This window comes from Manacus candei, unplaced genomic scaffold (genome assembly GCF_025592945.1).
Source record: "Manacus candei isolate 608988 ecotype Guabito, Panama unplaced genomic scaffold, ASM2559294v1 h1tg000011l, whole genome shotgun sequence".
NCBI classification, from domain to species: Eukaryota; Metazoa; Chordata; class Aves; order Passeriformes; family Pipridae; genus Manacus; species Manacus candei.
In genome coordinates this window covers 9,791,328-9,810,974 of record NW_026138059.1, presented here as the reverse complement: position 1 = coordinate 9,810,974, position 19,647 = coordinate 9,791,328, and the positions used below count along the sequence as shown (strand labels likewise).

The window sequence follows — 19,647 nt, the reverse complement described above, 5'->3', positions numbered from 1 at the left end:
CTGCTGATGCAGCCCCCTACACTGTTCACTGTCTTTTCCATCAGGAATCAACTGCTGGCTCAGCCCACTGCCCATGAGGACCCCAGCACCTTCTCAACAGAGCAGCTGCCCAGCCTGGCTGGCTCTGCCTGCATAACTGCAGGGGTTCATCCAATTGGGGCTGCAGAACTTAGCACTTGTCCTTAATTTCATGAGGTTTCCTGTTGGATCCTTCCTCCCCACTCTCTAGGTCCATTGCTCTGAATGGCAGCCCCACTCTGAACTGTATTGGCTGCACCTCCTGATTTGGTGTCATCCACAAACTTGAAGAGGATATTTTGCATCTGCTCCTTCAGGTCATTGATAAAACTACCAAGCAGGAGAGGTCCCAGAAGAGTCTCCTGAGGAATTCCACAGAAACCTGGCTTCAGAATACAACATGACTCATTTATCACTGCTCTTTAAACCTGATGATCTGGTTCTTCACCTGTTTGAGATAGCAATTGGTCAGCAATTGTTTGCTAGTCTGCCCCACCCTGACCTATGTCCCAGCTTGGACACAGACATGTTGCAGGACAGTGTACTGAATGCCTTTGCAGGGCAGATGACACTCATTGCCCTCCCCTGACCCACAGATCTCTCTCTCTCCTGTGAAATAGGTATCATCCTTTTATTTTGTCAGAAAAGATTAAAAAAAAGACATAAGGAGGGCACATGTTCCATAAGCAGAGCTTGAGGCAACTGGGTTTGGTAAGCCTGGAGAAGAGAAGATTTAGGGGGAACCTAATGGCAGGCTTCAAGTATCTATGAAGAGGTAATCAAGAACATGAAGCCAGGTTCTTTATAGCAGTGTATGGTAGAAGAATAAAATGTTATGGACACATACAGAAATAAGAAATGCTTTGACTGGATATAAGGCAAGACTTTTCCCCATGACAACAGCTGACCAGAAGAGCAGGTTGCCCAGAGAGACCAAGCAGTCTCCATCTTTGGAGATTTTCAAGACCTAACTGGAAAAAAGGACTGAGCAACATGATCTAAAGTCATAACAGACCTTGCTTTGAGCAGGAGGTTGGAGTAGTGATCTGGTTTCCAATTTCAATTATTCTATGATTATTTCATCTCATCCTTCAAAGTAAGCTGGTTTAACCACTTAAAGGTTTAAAAGAAATTTTTTGGTGTAGTTTTGATTTACTGTCAGGCAGATCAGTGGTGACAGAGAGCACAGACCCGCACATTAATGCAAATAATAGTTCTATCAGGCACAGTAGCACCTGTGTTCTTCATTGAGCCTAGCCAAGCAGTCTCCTGCAAAGAAAGTAAATCTCAGAACATTTTCCTTCTACCAGTAAATGACTTAATCAGGAAAAAAAAAGAAAAAAGAGAAAAAAGTGATTGGTAAGAACAATATGGTCCAGTCAACATACAGGTTGCCCAGTTTGTTCGGTAACACAGCAAAAAAAGCCACATCAATATTTATATGTAGCTTTTAAAATTATCTTCCACGTACCCCATATTAGGAAAGTATTTTACCTACCTCCCCAGAGGTCCAATTGCCACAGTAAGATTTCCTCCAAGTGTAAGATTCCCTCCTTTGGCAAACGCTTCCACTGCTCTTTCATGATTCAGTATTATCACTAAGTCTGAAACCTATAAAATATCAAAAAGTATGTATTTGTACTATGTTTTTATATTATGTTTTACTATGTACTATTTTGTACTACGCTTTTTAAGAAGAAAGAATAGCACAGGAGAAGCACTTCCTTTCTTGTAAGGGATTCTTTTGAAACAGTTTTCACAACAAAGTTGATTCTTTTTCTGCAAGGTATTTTGAAACAAAAATTCTTCCCAACTAACTTTTCAATCAAATTTGACTGATTTTTTTCAAAGTGCTGATATGGTCAGTATGATATAAACAACAGTTATAACAGAAACTCTATTTTAATTCAAAATTTCCTAATTAACAATTTCTTATTTTCTATGGCTTATGCAAAAAATTATGAAGGTATTTTCAAATGTAAATAATTTTGATCCTTCCATAATTAAACTAATAAAAGCAAGACAGAACTTACCATCAAAAATTACTGTCCAAAGAATAAAAAGCAAAAAGGATACAGGTCTTCTCGCTATGGATAAAATTTTATTTTCTTGACGGGGGTTTTATACATAATGTGTGTGTGTGTGTGTGTGTGCGTGTATGAATTATTAACTAACTTTTTAAGACTTGAACATTAGATGTAGTCAGTTCCTTCAAGAACCTATTAAATTAAATACCTGAAGAGGTAGCAATGTATTTTCAAAAGATGCAAAATGGAAAAAAAAATCACTATTTTTAAAAGACTTTATTTTGCCTGAATTCTGACATAAGATGCATGTATCAAAGTACTCCTACTACTATTTAAGCTGATGCCTATTACCATCAGTACTGTAAAACTGTAACTCTTCAATTTAATAAATTTCAATAAGTCTCCTACGCAGGTCCCTCTATTGTACCTCAAAGCTCAGTAAACACACTAAAAGTTGTAAAAACCCCCACAAAACTACAGCAGTGTCAGCCTGTTCAACACAGCAGATTACACTTCAATAGCTAACAGTGATGGATTATCTTTTCAACAGGTATCTTGACTACCTAAGGACTACTGCACCTGATCTTTCATTTGGTGGACTTGACTGAAAGCCAGGCTCAGAAAAAACTTTCAACTTACCCCAAATTCCAAACAGTGACAGCAGGGAATACAAGAGGAAATACCAGATTATTTGCAAAACAAGGCTAGCCCTGAAGTATTACACACAGCATAAGAGAGGTCTTTGTTATTAGCCCCCTGTGGTAGCCTCCACCCCATCCCAAATAAAAATTGGCTGACAGGAGTAGGTTTTGAATCATCCAGGGATAGAGAAAGAATGTAATTCAGGATACCTCTACCTTCTTTTACCCATTAAGAGGATGATTCCACTGCTAAAGCTAAGTGAATCCATAGTGAGAAAACCTTCAAGGAAAGCATTTATATAAATTTAAAATTGGTCTTTAATTGAGGTACCAATTTGTTCACTGTGACTTCTGAAGTCTGTGACTTCCTTTGTGTTATTTAAAACATCCATAACTACCACTACAATTATCTTAACTGTAATCTCCCCTACAGGAATAAAATTCACCAAGTTTCTAAAAAATTTAAGTTTATATGTGACTAAAAGAGTGCTGAAATTGGCCTGTAGGCTCCTTAGCCACTCAGGTATTTCTGAATAGCATATATTTTCTAGAAGAAATAAATAAGACTGTGTTATAATAATATCAGTAAGGAAAGAGCATTTTGTAAGCTGACTAAAATTTCAAAGGAAGAGCACAATATTACCCAGAAAAAAACCCTCTCACAAATAGCTTCTGTATTGAAATTGCTCAAGTGTCAACAGTAAATGGCTACATTATTTAAAATATCAGATGGGGATGATTAAAGGAAATTTTTTATAGATTAATCATAGCATATGAATAGTCTGTTTCATTGTCTTAAAAGGAAAAAACCTCAACCTTAAATCCCACAAAAAACAAACTCTGGGGCTCAAACTGAATGTTTTATAATGCATTCAGATCATGTAGTCACGAAAATCAAAGAAAATCCCTCACAAAATTTAATGATTTTGTATTCATAGCATCCTTTAAAAAGTGCACTGCAATAACGGCTGAGATCACACAGTGAACAAGGAGGATACAATAAAATACTGATCTGTTGCTCATTATGTGAGTGCTGGATGAGTGGCTGCCAGGACAGGGATAGCTGGTTAGTTGTAGGAGATGTGCTGGGGGCTGACGTGGACCATCCAGATCAGCTATATGTGGATTCTTCTGAGGAGCAGAATGCCCACTGCAAGAGATCTTGTTGGCAACATATTGTTACTCTGATGTTCTTTGGGAATAAGCAGAACAGAAGCTAAACAGAAAAAAAAGAGAAGGACGAGCCTGGAGACTAGTGTGGGAAAGAGAAGGAAAGATGAAAACAAACAAGTGGGAAGGAGCTGTGAGAAAGAAGAAATGGGAAGAAGAGGCAGAGCGCTGTCAGGACTAAGCACACCAGGATTTCTCTGAACATGTTGAGTCCTTTACTTAACCATTTCTGCTGTCTGGAAATTGGCTCCTCTTCTGTAGTAATCCAGAAGGGGCACCACTAGTTTTGGTGCTTTCATACTGAAGGGTCATGGTCAGTAGCCACAAGTGTGAGCGGGAAATGCGAGAAGTACAGTAACATTAGCTAGTCTCCATTTTACTACATCTTCAGTTCCTTTCACTGTTTCTTGCCAGATGGAGTCCTTGTGTTCTTTAACAAAGCATTTTACACAGTATTATGTATAGGATACTGTTTTAATTAACTCCAATTGGCTTATATGTGAACACTGACAGGAAGCTTTCCATACATGAAAGTTTCTAGAAGTGAGAAATCAAGGAAACAAGTGCTATACCACTTCTTTTCATCTAAATGTCTTCAAACAATTAGACTGATAGGATCAAATCCCCTATTTTGTTTGTCTTGCATAAGCGAATTTTATAATAACCTTTTTTTCGTACAGAAAAGTAGATTCTACTATTTCACTAGCATTTAGATCTTTGTCAATGCATTTTAATTTCTTGCAAAAAAAGTCACCAACAAGTATTTCAAATGTAAAATCATACCTCAATTCCAATTTCAAATCCACCACCAAGGCCAGCAATGCCTATTGCAGAAGGAGCAGACCAGGCTGTCATTCAAAACAAGATAAATTTACAGAATTTTAACCACACGTCACAAGAAATACTCATTTTATTATTGCAGTTAAAAACCAGTAACAAATTCTCTATTTAAAACTGTGTTCAAAACTACTACAATAGAGTCATGTAACTATAATGCCTCATCCCATGGGAAAGAATTTAAGAAATACAAACACTCATAATCCAAAGAAATCTTTGTTACAAATTATTTATCACACAGTTGTTCCCTATCAGACATAATTAATTTTTCTAATGAGTTTTAAACTATGCACTATTTTATTTCATCCTTTTACACTAAGATACTGAAAGCATTTACATCTGGTCAGAAGAGGTACAAAAATTTGAAACCAGCTTTCAAACGAAGCACTGTCACCTACTGGCCTGACTCCTCACACATTTCCTGCTTTATGCTATGAAAAGAAATAATGAAGAAAAAATATTTTTATTTCTTTTAATTCTCCCGTGAACTACAAAAGGAAAATATCCACTTACTTCCATTAGGAAGACGAGCTAATACAATTCCACTTCCTCCCCGAGCAGTCACCAAAAATCCAGCTTTGATAACAGACAAAACTGCAAGGCCTTTGGCTTTAGCTATTACGTGAGCTGAAACAGCAAAATCATTTATTCAAGACCTTGGAAGAGAAGTTCTAAGAGAAAGGGAAAAAAACCCTCTACATTTAACAATTTTGGACACATAAGAGTCAAATAATCAAAGCAAGAGCTTAAAGAAAACTGAAGAAAGTTGAACTGATAATGACACCTCCATTCCAAAGTGAACCACAAAGTCAGCTGCAGGTCATATTAGCCTGTGACAATCTGTATACTGCCACAACTCCTTCACCTATACTGATTAGCTCATAAAGAGTTAGTTTGCTTAGTGCCACACACACAGTGTGTCAGTACCCTTAGCAAGATAAACAGAGAAAAGGCAGTGAATAGCTGCGAATAATCTCATCTCCACAAATTTCTGAAGGAGTGCAAATTTAAATCACAGCAACATACAACAGCCTAATCAGCTTATATCATTAGGCAGTGTTAGTGGCAAATACAGTGTCAGCATCCTGCAAGTCTTACTGCAGACCTTCCGGAAAATAACAGTTATGAATTCAAAGCCACAAACAGCAACTCCAGATGGAGGAAGACACTAGGAGAAACACAGAGTAACAACTGCAAAAATAAAGAAGACAGCAGCAAATAAGAGTCAAACTAGAATCAAATGAGAACAGTGCCTTAATCTCTTTACTTCAACTTATTGTCATCTAGCTAATTTTAATAAATACAGATATTCAAGAACTAGAGCTACTATTCTAGGTCCTCTCTTAAGAACATACATTTACAGGGTGGGCATGAGTCCATCCATTCATCCTTCCAGTGCAGGAACCCTGTAGTTGTAAACATTCAAAAGATCTCTACCAGTAAGTAACATCTGCTAAGAATAAAGCAAACTGAAACCCTTTACTTCCAAAATATTTTCAAAGAAGCTATGGCACCTGAAATCTTCATTCATCTCTAAGTTGTGGTCGGTGAAAGCAGAGAGAATTGATAAAGAGAGCATGACTGCAACACAGGGGAGTGGTGAAGGTTTTAGCTGAATCAAAACATTTTCTTTACTCACGAGGTATGATTTTATCTGGTCCATTTCTAGAAGTTATTTCTGTAAATTCTCGTAATATTTTAGCTGCCTTTTTAGCTTCTGACTTCAAGTTGGAAGGTATAGGGTTGTTCACTGTAAAACATGAAAGAAATAAATTATATCTATCGTCAGTTCAGGATATCTTATACAAAAAAACCCAGTATAATTTGTATGGGAAAACTGATTCTTTAAAAATAAAGAGGAAACCATAGAGACACGGAAACAGGAAGCATAAGAAATGATCTTCTGCATCAGACCCACATTTTGTCTCTGACAATTTTAACGGAAGACACCACTTAAAAAAACCCACAAGCCCAGCTCTTTTTTCCAATCTGTTTCTCTTGTACTTGCTCAGAATCCACACTGGTAACCACAGGGCTATTGGAGATACATCCTCAGTTGTTCCTGTCTCTATTTGTTTACGGGCTTATTTCATATGAATTTGTCTAATACCTTTTCAAACCTATCGATACTCTGCCTTCAGAATTCTTGCTGCACCAGTTCACCACCTGCTACTTAAAAAAATATGTGATCTATTTTAAATTAATTTACTAGTTACAGTGAATGCCTGCTAGCTCAAGTCTCTCAGGTGCTGGTGAACACCTAATACATTCAACCTGTCCACTATCTTCATGCCTTTATATATAGCCACGGCCCCCAGCCTTCTCCACTTTTTCAGGAGTCTCAGCCTTAGTCTCTCCTCAAGGTAGTTGCTCCATCACTGATCACTCTAGTTGCTCTTTGTACTACCATGAACTCTGCTGTCCTTCAAACTGGCAACTATTGACCGGTGAACTCTAAATTGTTCACATCTCTTCAGGACACTTTTCTTACAGAGCTAAACCTGCAGCATGTTTTGTAAGCGAATAAAATTCTGTTTCAGACCAAGAAATTTCCTTTAGAAATCTAGTTCCTGTGGAAGGGCTTATCAATATTTTCTTTCTAAAGTGATCCAACATAAGCTTGTTGTACATTTCAACTGAGGAAAAAGCAGATACTAGAGATAAATTATGTTTACTTTATAAAGCTGCAGACAACAGTAACAGACACACAAAATCTTGATATTTACCACCCAAATCCATGAAATCATAAATTCTATGGAAGTGCATTGATCCCACTCAGATCTACCAGATATGCTGTCATTAGTCAATGACTGAAGAGAGACAAGTATTATAAAATATTAATATTCTGCAGTAGTAGAAATACCATTTTATGTATGAATAGTATGTTTCACCTGTAGATTTGCAAAAAGACACCTTAGTGTAGATAAAAAGATATGAGTTAGTCTTGATTGTTACATCTACTACATATCAACACTCACTATTTCCAAGTTTATCAGCAGCAAACTGCCCAGGTAACACATGAATATATTGCCAGACCAAAGACATACCTAGTCTCATGTCATGTCTCTGAAAAAAACTAGAGACAGCATTTACATAAAATTCTACTGTTCTTAAATTCATAAAAACATAGAAAATACCATGTATAAAGAAAAAATATTCTGTCAAAAGTGGTCTAGTTTTTCAATTGGCGTTCGCTAAACATTCATTCATCTCTTCACTCTTCATGGGCAGCATTCCCATCCAAAAGAGGACTAAATAGATTTTGAGATTAAATCAACGTTGCTTGGAGAGCAATTCAGCTCAGACTTGAAGCACAAAGCAGCAAGTCAGCCAAGTTTCTGTTCAGGCTCCACTGACTAGAATAGGAACTACACCTCCACTTTCCAAAATGAAGAATATTCCTCTAGTATGTTTTTCAGGCAAGAAGGAAGACTCCCAGAACAAGAGAGATCTTGACATCTGAACCTCTGGACTACCATTCCCTGTGAAGTCTTGTAGCAACATTTGGCTTTGACGGAAATGCAGCAGGTGTAACATTGGAGAGTTTGAAGTGACAGCAGACATCACAAGGCTATCCAGAAATATCAGTCTCTCTGGGAGCAAAAGGAAGTAGATGCATAGAAAGCAACAGACTCTAAACCACGGTGCTGTACCAGAGAAGAAATACTAATTCTATCTCCTGATCATCCCTTCTCAGAAAATTAAGATGATAGCCAAGTCCCCGAGTGTGAAAGGACAGGAGAAGGTGAAGCTCTACGTGCTTGAGACCTTCTGAAAAAGCTCTTGGCATGTGAAATTTTCTGTGACTGTTATGGCACTAAAATTGTCAGAATGCTTGCAGGAGTTTTGAACATACATTTCTTCTGTGATTTGAAGGCTTCACCAGGCTGGAATCTGGTTACACAGCAAGATGAGAGGCCAGTGTAGCCCAAACAAAACATGAACAGACAATTAATTTTGGTAGATTAAACTGAGCTGGAACAAGTGTTTCCATTGCTTCTGTTGTTTGGACTTCACACTGCATTTTCAAGGTCAGAGGGTAAACATTACCAGCATAAGAGAAAAATAAGATTTTTGCTTTTGTATGGAGATACATTGAGTCAGTCCCAAAAAGCATATGGAAACAGCATTCTTCTCAAGAAGGCATGAAAAATAAACTTAGCATATTATAATTTGTAATTAAAAATTAACATTGTAACACACAGTGCATGTCCAGTTACAAAATCGGATGAACAGTTCTATATGTAGTTTTTCAGTTAAGATACTTTGCAAGTCTAGAAGTCTGGAGTTTGGGAAGGGCCACCTACTCAGTCTACCCAAAATACACATATCATGGTACTTAATTATTCTTATGTTTCAATAACATTAAAGTGGAAGATATGCTTCATTCTAACTGTGGTAAAATGGACGGTTATGTGCCTGACCATGCAGGACTTCTAGGAAAGTGATCAAAACAATGAAAATAAGATGTGTACATTAGAGACAAAAAAACTTTGGGGAGATAAAAACATTGTGAAGATAAAAAACATGACGGAGCAAAAGCAAGCATTATCAAGCTTTTAGATTAGAGAAATAAAATAAACTTCTGTGCTTTTCTCTCACTCTTCTTTCCTGTCTTTGCATGCATTCCTTCCTCCCCTTTGCTTCTTTTTGGCTAATCTCAGAATCTGGAGAAACATCTCCAACTAATTCTTTCTACTACTAAAAAAATAAAAAAAACAAAAGCTCTCATTTCGTACGGATTAAAGAGAAATCCCTTAGCTAAGTCCATTGAGAAAACATGAGATGTTTTCAGACCTAAAAGTCTGCAAACAGGAAGAAGAGTGGCGGGGAAAAAAAAATCACTTCACAGTTTTCATATGCTTTTTTAGATTCAGAATTGGTTCAGAAGTATTTGATGGTTTCCAGACAACACTGTGGCCATGCCTCTGTGCACGTAGAAGTTAATTGAAGACAACTCAAAGCTAAACTTCAGGAGTCAGCAAAAGTAATGCGGTTACTACTTCACTGTCCTTTCACCTCTCAAAATGTAATTGGTTTCAAAATCAGGTTTCGGTTGCATCTTGGGTCAGGATGGAGGATGTTTAAGTAAGCCTTTCAAGTGTTTACTTTGAAAGTTTCACAAGATACCAAGGATGACTCCATGATTTTCCTACCTGGTTTATTTTTATCCTAGCGTTCCTATATTGGAAAAAATCAGGAAGATATTTTTTTTTAAAACAAGGATGGTATTTTTATGAACTGGTTGCCCAGGGAGGAGGTAGATGCTCCATCCATGAAAACATTCAAGGTCAGGCTGGATGGGTCTCTGAGCAACCTGCTCAAGTTGAAGATGTCCCTTCCCATTGCAGGAAGAGTTGGACTAGATGTCCTTTTCCCTTCCAACACAAACCATGACTTACCTGCACTATGATTCCAAATACTGTATTCCAAAATACAAACTTTGGACAGCAAAACTGCATTACCTAAGAAAACTGAAAAGTAGGTATATCCACTCCAATCCCTCTAAAAGGGTGGGTTTTTTTTTTGTTGGTGGATTTTTTTTTGTTTGTTTGTTTGTTTTGGTGCCACATAGTGTGGGGTACCTTTATTACCAGGGTACAGAGAAGATGGAGAGATTCCTCATCTAGCTGTACACCACAACAGCAAGTACAAGAATAGTTTAACTTCCCATCCTTAAACTAACAGCAGAAACTTCACTTTCTCCCTGTATCATTTGCTTCCTACGTCAATATTGCTTCTGCAGTCTCTGGGTAGCTACAAGAATTCACTCCTCCAGTGTCCTTTGCTTTTTCCCTTCCTGCCACAGACTGAAGCAATGTAGGGTTATTTTTCTGGACTATGACACAGTAGGTGGATTTGACATTATTCTGTTAGTTACTTTGCATGCAGGCACACTTCAGTGCTTTCAGAAGTGGGCTAAGAAATGGGTGATAATTCTAAAGCACAGTAGAGATACAGAGAGGGGGAAAAGGGAAGGAAAAAATAAAGAGGTTGAACACACTACCAACTGAAGAGCTCAAAGCTACACATTGTAGAGAAGGGTTGCAAGTAAGATAACTTACATCCAGATTTTAATTTAGACAGTAGCAGGTATGAAAATTAGAGTGACTTTATTTGGCAAGCAAGCATGGTACAGAAAGGTTTTAATAACAATGGGCAGGATCAACAAGCCAACTGATTAAACACTTTCATACTGAAAACCAACACAGTTACTCAAAGTGGCTACTATATGATTCTTTCCACAGTGGCTCATTTAAAGTTTCTTTATTTACTTTCATAATGTTGTGTAGATACTAAGGAACTGGCAGGAGGCCTACAGGGGTCTTGAGGAACTGACGACTTGTTTTAAAAAAACCTCAAACAAGTCCACACCCTGACCTTAATTACGTATAATACAATGCTTGATAAAGCCTGGCTGGACTTGCATTTTGCTAGGATTGTTAGAGCGACAGCAAAAGAAATATAATATTTTTTATCACTGAGGAGAGGGAGAAGTTTGGTTCTCCGTCTTGGGCTATGCTACACTCAAGATTTTGTGGACAGAATTCAAGATTAAATAAGAACAACAGTCAACACTGAAAAGGTAAAGTTTAATGGTTTGCTATATAGTACAGGTGAGGCCTCACTCTTACTATTAAAATTTAGATCAATCAATTTCATAAACCTTTGTCCAAAGGCAATGAAAATTATGGGTTTTTTAGTAAAAAACTCCTAGTAAATGGAAAATAGCACGAATATGTCAAAGACAATGCTTAATTAGTTATTCACTTAAAAACAAAAAACTACATGGGGCTTTGTACTATGAAATAGTGACATCTGCCCCAAAAATACAACAGAAATAAAATAAAGAAAGATCACGGTGAAGGTTGAGGAGCAAGTTCTTGCTTCTGCTTATTTTAATCACTGTATAAACAAAACTGTAAGTGGGATTTCTGTGATATCAAAAATGGTTTCAACTTCTGTTCATCTATCAGATTGTTCTCTTCCCCCTCAAGCTTACCTTATGATTTGAACTGTAAAATTAGTTCCTTAAAAACTAATTTAATACTGGAAGTCTATTGGAAAGGTATTATAGACATATTTGCTTTTTAACAAAAATACTGTATGAAATACTTAGACATAAGCCAAATTTCTGTGTTCACTTTACCCTGTCAATAACATAACGAATCATCCCGCAGCACTGTCTTCACTATTAGCTTTTAAGTATGCATTTATAATTGTCTGCTTTGTATTCAAGCAATGCTCAGGAAAGAAGTAACCAGGAGCAATAAGACAATAATATCTATCAGGGGGATACACTGACTGATGGATTTGGAATGCCGTGACCAGCGAATGCTCAGCTGGGAGCAAGCTTCATTTGCACTCCTGCTTGTTGTTGAAAGGAGAAGATATTGAGCATATGTGAGTCAGCAACACAAACCCCATGGGGGAATATCACACCAAAATTGATTAACTGCTTAATTCGTAAGCTGATGAGGTAAGTGCGTCAGCCTCTAATTTACATTCTGACTAACAGTAATAGCGTGTTGGCTGAACATTTGGTGAAATTATCTGAGCAAGGTGCAATAAAGAATAAATAAAGCCTTTTTACTTAAAATCTATAACTAATTCTGATATAATCAAAATTCTGCTGAATATGAACAGATGAAATAAAGCATGGTTGCATTATGAAAACCCAAACATCAAAAGTACAGTTTCGAAGAATTGATGACAAAGGGGAGACAAAGCTTTGCATGCAGACTTCATACATTTGTTGCTCCTGTACATATGAGCTTTGAAATATCTGGTGGTGGAAGGTGGTGTTGTGGGGGGTTTTTTGGTTATGAAAAGAACAAAAAACCCAATGACAAATAACTCTGTGAGCCTCAGACAGTAACTCAGTCTTCACTTTCACTTCACTAAAAAGTTCAGAAACAGCACAACAATACATTAAAGTATAGATGCTTTGCAAATACTCACAGTTACACAAGCTACGTAAATGCTAAAAAGTTTGTATGAACAGAGAACATTCAAAATTATGATCATGAACATTCATCAATGTGAAAATTAGCATAGTCAAGAAAAGTTAAAGAACAACGTCGAACGGGAAAGAGAAACCTGAAAAACAAGACTGTGCAGCATTGGAAAAGAGCCTAAACAAGAGATTTCAATTTGGCATTACAATCAAAGAGATTAATGTAATTTTGGTTTCACAAATGTGTAACAACATGATACTGTGGCAGCCAGCTCCAGCCTTGGGCTTCATCTGGTACTTGGAATTCCTTAAACAGCCTGCAAGATGTGCATTGTAAGCATTTTACCTAGTCCAAGAAAAAGTGATGCAATACAGAGCAGTGGATGACAGGCAGCAGACTATGCTAAACATGTCTCTATCAGTACCTCTCCATTTACTACTTCCAACACTTGAAGACAATGATAGACAGTAAAGAAGCCAGGTCAATGAAATGTCAAGAAAAGACATCTGGATTTCAAGGAAATAGTGGCACAAGTTGAAAAGGAACCTGGAAGAAAAGGATGTAATGAAATGAAGGCAATAACCACACTTTTTAGTTGAAATCCAGCAGACTACCGCTGTCAGAGTCTGACCTCCTTACTCCTGGTTTTGGAATCAACAGCAACAAGCAGATACTGTTTCCTCAAGACTCTAAGGACTAGAAACAGGAAAGGCTCAGAATGTACACTTTGATCATTCTGCTGGAAAGGGCTAATGGTACAGCAAAAAGGAATATAGGAAAGCAGTGGAAGGGAATGACAAAGCATTACTGACACAGCAGTTCATGTCAGTTGGCTGTGTTATACAATTCTGCCATAGGCACCTGGAACAGCAAATGAAACAGGAGACAACAGAAAATACATCAGTGTAAGGCAATGGAAGCAGACCTGAAAAGTAGAAAACAAGGTCTCTGTACAGTGAAGCTCTGCACTAATCTCATGTATTTCTACCATGATTTTTATCATTTGAATTCCTGAAGTTTTACCAACTTTCATGTTGTTCCTCAACAACACTGGTGTGAGAAGTTAGCGATGCACCAGTGACACAGGAGTTATGGCAGGATACAAGTACTGCAGCAGGCACTTCATGGCCTTGCAGATGTCAGCTGAGCTGCACTGGAAGACTCTAATGTGTGCTTTCACAACCTTGATGGTTTTTACACTATGAATTAATGTAACTACACTTTCCTGCTTCCCCACCCTGGATAACAAGCTGTTTACTGGATCGCACTGCACTAAGCTGGTGCTGGTAGTGGTGAGGGAGGGAGAACAGACCAGAAAGGCCTGCAAAACCTGCAGCCCTTAGCATACAGAAATCTAGGAGTTGGAAGTATTTTAAGGTTTGCCTAAGACAGATGGAAATATATTCTGTCCAAACACTACTGGAAGGAAGTGAAATAGTGCTTAAAAATAAAGCCAAAAATTAAAAAAACTCCCACTCTTATCCATGTTAAAACCAGCCTGTTTCTCATTGTTTTACCTGCAATAACCTGCTAAAGTTAGCTGTTGATGACAGCCTGTGCACAGGAAAAACCTCATGAAGATACTCAAGTTACAACTAAATCCAGCCTTCAAGACCTCAAACATGAAAGGAATGACACATAACAGAAGAGAGCACCTTCTCTAAAAGGAAAGCAGCTCCATAGTCCTTATTTCAAAGAGGGGAATCTCACAGACATTTCTATCAATATAAAAACCTGAGATATTTACGTTATTTCAAAGTATTTTTTAATGAAGGAAGAGGGTTATAATAAGAAATTATTATTGAATTTATGAAGCTCATATTTCAAAAATTACATATATTTATAAATTTACATCATAGTAATGGGGGAAAAATGACAAATGTAATTTTAAAGATTAGTACTTCTGAAAACCTTTATGGAAACTTACATTGCATCTGCATCTTTATTGCAAGACAGCTAAGAAGTCAGACAATGACAAGAAACTCAGTCATCTACATTTAGATTTTGATGTGCAAATACACACTATGAAATCAAATCAAAACCTAAAAAATCACAAGTCTTTATTGAAAGAAAAAAATATTTCAAACATGGAAGGCTTTTTATTCATAGAAATGAAGTAATGGAGATAGAGAGCAGATGAGCAGATTTCTTTATTCTCATCTCTGAAAGACTGTGGTTTTGAGTTTTAGGGGGTTTTTTTCTGTGTGTGTTTTGATTTTTTTAAAAATATATTACTATGAGTTACAAAAATCAAAATACCTGTAAAAATAACTCATAGGAAACATGTATTATTGGAAGCATGTAACTGTGGTGACTCTAAAGCAAAGTGCCTCACCCCAACCTGCACTTTCACAGCTTCTACCATTGGCCTGTACTCCAAGGCAAATAACTCTTTGCAACCTTTATTAAAGAATCATAGCCTTTATTATAAAATCATTGAATGGTTTCCATTGGCAGGAACTTGAAAGATCATCCTGTTCCAAGCCCCCTGCCCTCCTCTGGATTCGCTTCAACAGGTCCACATTTGTCTTGTGCTAAGACTTTCAGCAGTCCTGAAAATCCTCCTTAGCAGTGCTGTTCTCAATGAGTTCTTCTCCCAGTCTGTACTTGTGTCTGGGATTGCCCTGATCCAGGTGTAACACCTTGCACTTGGACTTGCTGAACGTCATTGAGTTCTCATGGTCCCACTTCTGAAGTTTGTCCAGGTCGCTCTTGATGGCATCCCGTCCTTCCCTTGGATCAACGGCACTGCTCAGCTTCGCCTCATTGGCAAACTTGCTGAGGGTAAGCACCTAACTTCGGTTTAAGGCTTTCTGCTGTGACTTTTTTAAAGGACTAAACTTCTTCATGGTCAAGTGAAGTTTTTAGGCTGTTGTCCTCTAGGCATAGGTATTTTATAAACTCAGGCTTACAGAGATAGAAACTGATATGTTAGCTGATGACCTTTTTGAAAGCAAAGCAAAATTTATTTGAAATGCCTTAACTAAATAAAATAACACAGCCAAAATAAGCTTAGCCTCTACACAGGCTATCTGATATAAACTAAATTGTATGAAATGTGATAAAAGTATTTATGCCTGTTAGCTGTATCATGTATAGTATCTAAAAGCATACAAGATTTTTGGTCAGCTCTAGTGTTTACAAACTGCTTTTTCAAATTTTGCTACCAATTATGTATGCACTTCTAGACCACGGGAGCTCAATATTTTTCACATGGAATATCAATTTTGTTAGTGCTAAAATAACCCTACAACATGCAAAAAACCCATGCCCCAGTTTCATTCACTGTGTGCATATTTTTATCACTTTTCTCCACAAAGAGGAAAGGACTTAACTGATTCAAACACAAAGTTTATCTCTTTGTAACTTCCTGTGATATCAGTCCTCAGTCCCACTTTGAATTAACTATTTCCTTGAGAAAAGTCAAGGAAAAAAACCCACCCTGTAACAGAGTCACCTGCATTATCAAAAGCATTTGACAAGTTGGGTTCCCAGCAGTTTTCGTACTCAAGTCATCTTGGAGAAAATTCCAATTAGGGACAATGTGAATTTCCTCTCATATCCTTTTCTGATGAGAGGTGGAATACATAAGGGCAAAATGATAGTGACAAAGCTGAACAATGCATTTTAAAGAAAAATATGTTTCCTTTGTATATGCAAGATGTTTCAACTAGGTGTTGCCTCCTTATTTCTAAAACAGTGGCAGGTGAAGACAGTCACCAACTGCCTGAGGCACAGAGGATTTGTTCCATAAAGCACATAGACATCTGTTCAGCTGCACAGGAGAGAGAGCAGTGGAACACCTGTAGCTAAAAGTCTTCAAAAATCCTTGTAACTTTTAGCAAGGACAATATCTAAAATCCTCTGTCCACAGTTCTACAAGCCTTTGCTCCAGGAGAAAGGATAAACACAAGAGGCATGGGAAAGAAATTGCTCTGTTTGTACAAAGATACCCAGAAAACAGCATTTTCAATAATATAGAGACAGTGGCGTGCTCTAGAACAAGCATCAAAGGCAAAGTTATCCTGGGGGTTGCCTGAGACTAGCAAGTGAACTCTTTCAAGAATTTTTACTATGAAAATTGCCCACTTTTGCTCAAAACATGTCACCACAACTATCCACCCTGCCACACATCCCACAGGAAACCAAGTACCTGAAATCCTTTTAGCAAGTCTTTCATATATGCTTATTGTACTATGTTTGATTTGTAAACAGCTGGCACCAAAGGGGTGCTGCCCATCAAGCAAGATAAGTAGCATGACTGAAGGCAAGTCAGAGCTACAAAGTCAGTTCTACCTGTCTCTTCTCATATTAATACAAGAGTCGGCATGATATGTGAAATTTAGACACAAGGTAAGGCGACAATCCCAAAGGGTATCCCAGCTTTGGCTTGCTAGCTCTGTTTTAATCACCAAGAATACACTTCAAGGCAATCCAAGCAGATAAACAAGTACATTAATCTTTGTAGATAAAAGCTTTAACTGAACAAAGCTGTTCTTTTTAGATGAAAATCCTAAACAAACATCTTGTTTATCTTCTCACCAGGGCCAGAAGTACAGAGAGAACAAAAATGTAACAGACTACAACTCCGACATGCACTACACAATACCCCTGTATGCTACCATAATAATCTTCATGAAAATACATTAGCCACCTTAAAAAATTACAGATGCCAGATATTTCCTGCTGAAAATATTTGACACTCCTGCCAGTAAAGTTGTCTCTATCATTCCAACTCTCACATTTCCCCACTTTGTACATGTCCCAATTCGCTATGTGCGTGCATCAAATCCAAGAAGTTACTAATTCCCACAATGAATGAATTCCTACAACTAATCACGCAAGAAACATTTCTTCAAACTAAAAGGAATAAACATGTAAAAAGTGCAGGTGCTTGATATTTATTAATCAAGAGTTTGAAGAGCCCAAGTTCTATCTCAGCTCTTGGGTTACCTTGTTCACAAGGGTGTTTCTCTCCCACCAAGTCATGCAGCTTATCCTTCATAGCAGTCCTGCATGAAAGGCTCTTTTAGAGCAATGTAATGGCTGTTTCAAATCCCTCAAAAATATAAAGTGTTCATTACATCAGAAATATTAATTCTTAATGATGATAAACTGTTGCAAAGAACAACAGTGAATTCTGCTATGGTTAATTTCAAAAGCAGGAAGTTGACATTAACTGAAGAAGGTACAAACTGTGACTTTCTTCCACTACTGAGGGATGAAAATCACAGAATCACAGACTCATTTAGGTTGGAAAAGACCTTTGAGATCATTGAGTCCAAGCTCTGACTCATCACCACTTTGTCAACTAGACCATGGGACTAAATGCCACATCCAGTCATTTCTTGAATGCCTCCAGGGATGGTGATTCCTCCACCTCCCTGGGCAGCCTGTTCCAATGCTTGACAACCCTTTCAGTGAAGAATGCAAGACAACAATCCTCCCCACTTCCTTCCCTAAGACATGGAACCATGAAATACTTTATCTCAAAATAACTGCTAGGCATGTACCTACATGTAACATACACAGAAACCGGGATGGTTTTTCAAAGCACTCTTATATACACCCTCTCTTTCCCAGACCCTAAAATGCATAGAAGATAGCGCTGGGGAATCTGCTTCCAACATCGACAGCTCCTGGGACTCCAGCAGACAGCAAGCAGGCACTCTACATTGCTTGGTTATACAGTATGGCAGAGCTTCACTTGAGAATGACACAACTGATTCATCTTCCCCCCTCTCCTCCCACCTCCTTTGCCAAGGCCACCTCTGACAACCAAGCAGAGCCTGGGCCCCTGCCTGGCTCCAGCACCCCGCACTGCTGACAGCAGCCCTGTGGACAGCAGAGCACTGCAGGGCCTGAGCAAGGCAACACTGGGTACAGAAACGATGCTTCTGATACCAATCGCTTACACTGTGAAGTAAAAGTAATAAACAATTTTAAAAAATGTGTATGCAGGACAGTGTTTCAAGCTGCATAAAAGAAAATGTTCTGTTTGTTCCATTCCACAGCAAATATTATATAAGCTCTTCAGTTTTTGTTTGAAAGGCACACATCTGGTATGAAAATAGAGAATATGGCATTTTTTATTTAACCTCCTAAGTGCTGCGTTTTGATGGGAAAACCAGGTAATCAAGTCTTTAAAAAACAGAGCAGAGGAATCCAGTCCTAGCCACACCCTGCTGCAGTGGGGCTGTGGCCGCCGACATTACAAAACCCAGCCAGGTACATGGGATAACCCAGCAGGAAAAAAAATACACAGAAATAAATAACAAAAATATAAATAAAAAAACAACACACTAATATATAATATATATATATGTAATATACACTATATATTATATATATAGTATACACATGTATTATAGATACATAATATATTAATATATAAAATATATGCATATATATATGATATATATGATATAAATATCATATATATCTTATATATAACATACTCGATATATATCTATATCTATTATAGATATAAAACATAACAAAAATCAATAAATAAACTAACACTTGATCTCCCCTATAAAGCGAAGCGCCCGTGTGCTCAATGTCACCGGCAGCCTGGCGAGGCCAAAGCCTCATTCGACGCTTCCTAAATTTCTCCCAGGAGGAAGCAGCACATGCTGCAGTACCGGGCGAGAGGGGCAGTCGATGGCCAAGCGAAGCCTTGCCGGCCGCGTACCGCCGCCTTCGGTCGGACGGGCCCATGCCCGCCACGGCTCCCCCGCTCGGAGCTTCCCTGTTTCCCGGGTACCCACTCCCGCCTCCTGGGTACTCACTCCTGCCCGGCCGGGCGCCCCCGCTCCCTCTCACTGCTGCTGCTTCTTCTCCTGCCGCCGCAGCCTCACTGGGCGGCGACAGGGCAGCCCCGCCGAGCCGTTCACCTGCCGCAGGTGAGGCGGGCGGGGCCGGGGCGCCCGCGAACCGCCCGTTCCCCTTCCTGCCCCGCTCGGTCCCGTCCCGTCCCATCCCGCCGCTCCCGCC

At 38.4% G+C, this 19,647-nt stretch overlaps 1 protein-coding gene across 3 annotated transcripts in view; it reads right to left on the bottom strand.

The window, feature by feature from the left end:
• SH3YL1 (SH3 and SYLF domain containing 1) overlaps positions 1 to 19,632 on the bottom strand; it is a 50,805-nt gene extending 31,173 nt beyond the window's left edge. For all 3 annotated transcript variants that reach the window (XM_051778120.1, XM_051778118.1, XM_051778119.1), the window contains exons 1-5: positions 19,443 to 19,632; positions 6,333 to 6,443; positions 5,207 to 5,320; positions 4,640 to 4,704; positions 1,517 to 1,629 (exon numbers count right to left, since the gene is read on the bottom strand). In XM_051778120.1, the coding sequence (XP_051634080.1) occupies positions 1,517 to 1,629; positions 4,640 to 4,704; positions 5,207 to 5,320; positions 6,333 to 6,443; positions 19,443 to 19,632 (593 nt within the window). The remainder of the gene's footprint in view (positions 1 to 1,516; positions 1,630 to 4,639; positions 4,705 to 5,206; positions 5,321 to 6,332; positions 6,444 to 19,442) is intronic.
• Positions 19,633 to 19,647: the final 15 nt, after the last annotated feature.